The 5,842-nt window shown below is 38.5% G+C and overlaps 1 protein-coding gene across 1 annotated transcript; it reads right to left on the reverse strand.

The window, feature by feature from the left end:
- Nucleotides 1-1,476: 1,476 nt before the first annotated feature.
- On the reverse strand, nt 1,477-5,101 carry LOC106943884 (putative ATP-dependent RNA helicase TDRD12; the record flags this gene model as incomplete). The annotated part of the gene is made up of 7 exons (XM_015027176.1): nt 4,902-5,101; nt 4,675-4,828; nt 4,446-4,489; nt 3,746-3,937; nt 2,971-3,099; nt 1,940-2,057; nt 1,477-1,616 (listed from the first exon to the last, which is right to left on the reverse strand). Coding segments are annotated over exons 2-7 (735 nt in total), but the record flags the coding sequence as incomplete, so codon positions are not given.
- Between the last annotated feature and the right edge of the window lie 741 nt (nt 5,102-5,842).

Raw genomic sequence — 5,842 nt, forward strand, 5'->3', positions numbered from 1 at the left:
ATTTTTTTATTAGTTGTTTTTAAGACTAGTTGTGGGTTTATATAGCAGTTCACTGACGATGTTTTCCCATAACATATAATTATATGTTATGGGAAAAATATCACTGGGTAATTACCCAGTGATATTTTTATTTTTATTTTCTACCTTACATGTTTTAATACAAAAACACGGTGGACCGCCTCAGCGCCCCGACCACCGGGCTTAGCAAGTTTTCTGGGGGAAACCCTGAACTGTATCCCTTGCTATCAAAAAAACAGCTGTTGGATTCTTTTAACTGTGAGTTAATCAAAACATGAAGCTCGTTAAAACATAAAAGCTGGAAGAAGAATTGAGGAACTACAGAAAAAAACAGCACTGGAGGTGGCAATGATACCAGTAATGTTGGTAACGACTCAAATCCTTGTTTCCTCCACCAGGTGGTGGTTACCAAGCTGCCCAAAGAGAAAAGTGTCAAGCTAACTGGCTCAGAATATATCTGTGGCTTAAATAGGAGAAGTGAAATCAGCAGCTCCATTAACTAGCCGATGCTTTAAAATATCACGTTATTCCGCGGCTCAAATTTTTCTCATTTAGCAGCGGTGAACAGAAAATGTAAGAAATGATAAATGACCTGTTTTATATTGTGCATCATCAAGTCTGAGGACTCCAACTCTAGATTCAGTCATTCACCCATTCATGCACAGATCCGCCAACATACGAAGTTTAAACTCTAGAAGATATGCAGATACAGTGTGAAGACAAAGTTACGGAGGACGGAGCCTGCCAAAATTGTCAGTAACTACAGAAAAAAATTAATGGCTTGATAAGGTAATTAATGTGGCAAATATTGCATTAAAAATAAAAACTTTCCAAACTCCTTTGACAATGCAATGTGACAAAAGTAATATTTGTTTATAATTTTTAATATTATTGATGTAACGCTATCACTATTCTTTCATTGTTTCCCCATTTGTTTTTCTTTTTAATATTTATTACATTTATTTAATGCAATATTTTTATTTACTACGACATTTAATTATTTTTCTGTATTATGTATTTATTTATATATTTACCGTCACTTTTTAAAACATTTTATATCGACTTATTTTGCTCCTTTTATATTTCCTTTTTAAATTTTCTTCCTTCCCTTTTTAAATTGATACGTGTATAACTTTGTTATCATGGTGCCATTTTATTCATGTAAATGGAGAAAGAAAAAGCAACTTTGGCTTAAAGAATCATCCCCAAAATAATTGGCAGCACATACTAGGTTTGACTGATGTCAAAATAGTTGTGTAGGCATCTGCCTCAAAAACATGTGTTGGTCAATCCCTAAGACAGATCAATATTATCCTTTTTCCCCCAATTGATGTCTGTGTCCCTCCTGACCCCATCTCTGGCTCCTCACTAAGTGATGAATTTACGTGAATTAGACCATCCATATTTACAGGAAACAAAAAAGAAAAAAGATTCTGTGCTGGTATTTGGTTAACTTACTTGTTTAGGTAGATTTCGAAAGTTTTCAGCCATGCAAAAGAGTCTGTAGCCAAACACTTTAGGAGAAGGCGGAAATCCATAGTGGACAACACAAGCTGCATCTCTGATGCCAAGGCTCCTCAAGCACTCACTGGTGCTCACTGAAGAATGAAGGAAAAACAAATGCAAAAGAAACAGCAGCAATATTGCAATTCTGTAAAATTTTAGGGGAATTACCAAAAATACCTATACAATCATCTATGAGCAGAGTAGTGCTAGGTAATGTAATGAACCTTACAGTTAAATTTCAATTCTTCAGATCACGATTTGACTCGATTTTGATTCAATGTTGTCTTAAATACTTTGATATTTAATTGACTTGATTTTATTTAAGAGGGAGAGTGCATTTATAAACAATAATTACAATGCATGGTTGATTATACTCACCCCTAAATATTAGCAACAATTGTTATAATAAATTTACCCAGGATAACATGAGTGCCAGGGCCAATGCTTTTCCTCCACTGCTGGATGACAAAGTCAAGCTGGTCCAGTAATCCCTTGTGGATCTTGAGACAGAATGCTGATTTGTTGCTGACAGCCTGCAATATAGAAGCATGTGACTGTATCCAGTCTATCCATCCTTTACACACGCGCCTCTATGCATGGACATTGATAGCATCCACTCTTCCTGTTTAATACACGCTCAAACCAAGTCTATTAACAGACATCTTATTGGCACGACTTCTGAACCTATCCCTTATCTCCAGCAGTAATTAAGCAAGAAGTGAAATTTATTGGATAGGTCGCTGACTAAACTTTGTACTCTTGAGTGCCTGAGTAAATGTAAGTGTGGGGATCATGTGTCGCCAGTAAAAATGATCTACACAGCAATTTAAAAAAAAAAAGGCTGACACCACAAAGTAAAGAGCAGACGTGTGGATATTTTAAACTGCATATGTGGTGTTAAAGAAACTCTCCACAAGAAACGTGACAAACATTTCTTAAGAAGCAAGTGCTAAAGAAATAGCATTCCCAGCTAAAACTGAAACTGTATTTTCAATTTTTCCAAGGAGGAGTGCCACAGGACTTTAGACTTTTGTAGATGTCTAAGGCCTGGTCCAAATGCTTGCATTACATCCTACACCCCTCTATGAAGTGTGAACTCATCAAAGTGAACATAAGGGTTTGAGTCCACAGGTTACAAGTGTGCAAAAATTGAACTGAATTGGAACAGTATGCCTCTGCATTGTACCTTTGTACAACTACATCACAGTGCCATAGTCAGGCTTTGACATGTTAAAACATGTGATCAACACTACATTTAACCACACTACACCTTTTATATTCAATTTGATGCAAAATGCCATAAAAAATATTCAACCTGTTTTGCTCAGTTAATCACTAACAGATGCATAGAAAAGCAGGAACTGAAATAAATAAAAAATAAATTAACAAAATAATTATTATAGTGCAACATAAAACATCAGGACAATGAGTTAAAACTTTTGTCACCTTAAATACATCTTCAACCTCCTCAGCAGAGTTTGCTACAATCAATGTCTTTTGGCCAACTTCAGGACTGAAATCCAACACTCCCAGAAGTGCAGATATCTTGTTGCTCTCAATAGTCATCAGGATAACCTGTACAAACCAAAATGCAAAGTCAGAAAAATGTATATTTTAGTGCACATATTTAGACTGCACATTTCATTCCAAACAGTGGTTCTTCTTTTTCTTTAACTTGAAACACAAGTATGGTTCCATGGGTTTAATGGATTTTTGTTGACCCGCAGCACTTTCCTATATATTGGTTCCACAGTAATTCTGGTCCTCAGGGACCACTGCCTGCATATTTGAGATGTGACAAGACAGGTGTGCAGCAGGAGGAAAGTCCTAAAACATGCAGGGCAGTGGACCCTGAAGACAGACATTGAGAAACACTGGTACAGGTGGAAAATGCCATATCCGACTCGGGGTATGCAAACCATCTTCCATCGCCCAAAGGCTCCACTTTGATTCCTTCGGTTTAAGAATTAGGGAAAGAAAAGTTAGACATTATTATTTCTGCTACTGAACTAAGCCATTACTGACCCCCACAAAGTGCTGCTAATTAAAGAAGCATACAAGAATTTTGAGGTGCTGTGGACATTCAATTATTGTGTCAATGTAATCTCAAGTTCTTCAATAGCAGGAAATCAGTCTTAGTACATGGTTTGCAAATTTATGGTAAGCATTTATAGGTTGCCTTAGCCCCAGTTAAACACCACACTGTTTATATTTGACTAACCTGCTGGATGTTACCATACAGTGCAGCCTCCTCAGGGACAGTTATAACGATGGAGGGATCGAGCATATGCTTAGAGATTAGATCATCCATAGGACTGGTCCATCTTTTGGACACAGCAACCAGTTGCCGAGGACAGGATGCTTTCTCTTCACTGGAAGTCACCTTCTGAAAATGTTGTAGGATGGTTCCCATCTGGGAAAAAAGAGCATCAATACTTATGCCTACACATAAACAAAAATTACAATACACAACCCCACAGTCTGTTTTTCAATCATGGCAGAATATGTTAAAATAACTTCCTGCTTTGCCTCTCAAGCTAGCACAGCAAACGTAAAAAGTTTCTGACAGGAAAGAGACAGAATTAACCATCCAGGAGCCAGGCTGTGGAGGACTCTACTGCAAAAAACCCAAGAAGTCATGGCTGACTAAAATCAGAAGATATGAGACAGCATTTGTGCTAGATGAATGTAACAATTATTTAATAGTGAACAAAAGTGAGAAAAACAAACTAAAAGTCAATATTTCTTTACATATTTTGTAGCATTGTCTGTGGGTTTGCAAAGGAGGGCCAAGGCATGAAGAGTTTGGAATCCTCTGACCCAGACAACAGCATGGCAGACAAACTCCTAAAAGTGTTAAGTTTGCTGCCATTTTTTTAAGTTCATTGTAACGGCTCCTACTTGATAACAAAAGCAGTTACCTCATCAGGTGCAAAAGTGAAGAGCTGGTCAGCCTCATCTAATACTAGATGATACAGTCGCAGGAAAAGAAAGCAGTGACAAGACAGCAAACGGACAAGAGTGAATGGGGTGGTCACTAATAGCAGGCCTGTTGTAAAGAGAATAAAACATTTAAACTTAGATCTAACGAAAGTAAGATATAGTCAGAAGCTGAATGGATTGACAAAGCCTTGTTTCTGTTTTGCTCACAGTTTTTGGGGAATTTTACAGCCTTGGCTTCATCCTTGCCAATGCCCACCAAGACAATAATTGGGTGGAGGGTTTGAGAAACCTTGCTTTCTTCCAGCAGGTTGTATATCATCTGAGCCTTCTCCCAGCCTGGACACAGCAGCACTGCTATGGGCTGTATGCAAACACAATATTAGAAAGCAGGCACAAATACAAGTGGCTTTGTGTTTTACTAAATATTTACTCACCCCTGAACTGGAGAGGTGGGAAAAGAGGAGGGAGTTCAAAAGAATGTGGGTGAGCAGGGGGATAAGGTAGCCAAGTGGCTGATCAGCATTCTGGGAGATAACGAAAGTGTTGCAGCCACGAGCCACAGCTGGCCAACTGTAGCGGTCAGCTGGAGAAAGAGTGTGATAGTTTTTCCGAAGCAACACCTGCAAGACAAACCAGTTATATGGAATTTAGGCAATTTAGAGGAAACAGATCTTAATGGTGGCGACGGTGGGAGGAGTTCATGACGCAATCAGTGGGTTACTGGGTCAATTGCTTCTTCCCCCGCCTCTGTATCCTTGGGACAGACACTTCACCTGACTTGCCTGCCAGAGTATGGCAGTCTTGAAACCTGGCAGACTACTTACCTGATCTAGTAAACAGACTTATTTATTTGAAGCAGAATTGTAACTTGATGAAAAAGTGTTTAGAGTGATTTGATGAACTGAAATTTAAATCTAGGTATAACTTAGAAAAAAACACAATTGAATTAAATTATCTTATGAAATAAAAGAAAATCTAAATTCTAAGTGCAAATGCTAATATCGCTCAACAGCTCAAGAACATCTCAAACTGAACATTTCACTTAGCGTTTGTCAACGGGGGCGTTCAGAAGATGGCAGGGGGCACTGGCGAAAATTTTTACAAAAGGAGGGCGCTGGGATTCCTTTGGGGGACGTTTGCTCGAAGGTAAACTTTACACCTTAAATGCACAATAATACCAGTTAAGACTTTGAGCAACTTGCTGAAATTGTATTGTGTAACATTAAAACATGCCTGGCTGCAACTGTATCGATGGTAGCTCTCCTTCTCTTCAATTTTTGTAGCTTCTTGGCGCAGCTCCGTTCTCCTACTGCTATAGCTTCCCCGCATCAGTTCCGCGTTTCATCAGCTGATGACGCTGCTGTGAGATTCACTT

This window comes from Poecilia latipinna, unplaced genomic scaffold (genome assembly GCF_001443285.1).
Source record: "Poecilia latipinna isolate Pla-1442-1.1 unplaced genomic scaffold, P_latipinna-1.0 Scaffold6341, whole genome shotgun sequence".
NCBI lineage: Eukaryota > Metazoa > Chordata > Actinopteri > Cyprinodontiformes > Poeciliidae > Poecilia > Poecilia latipinna.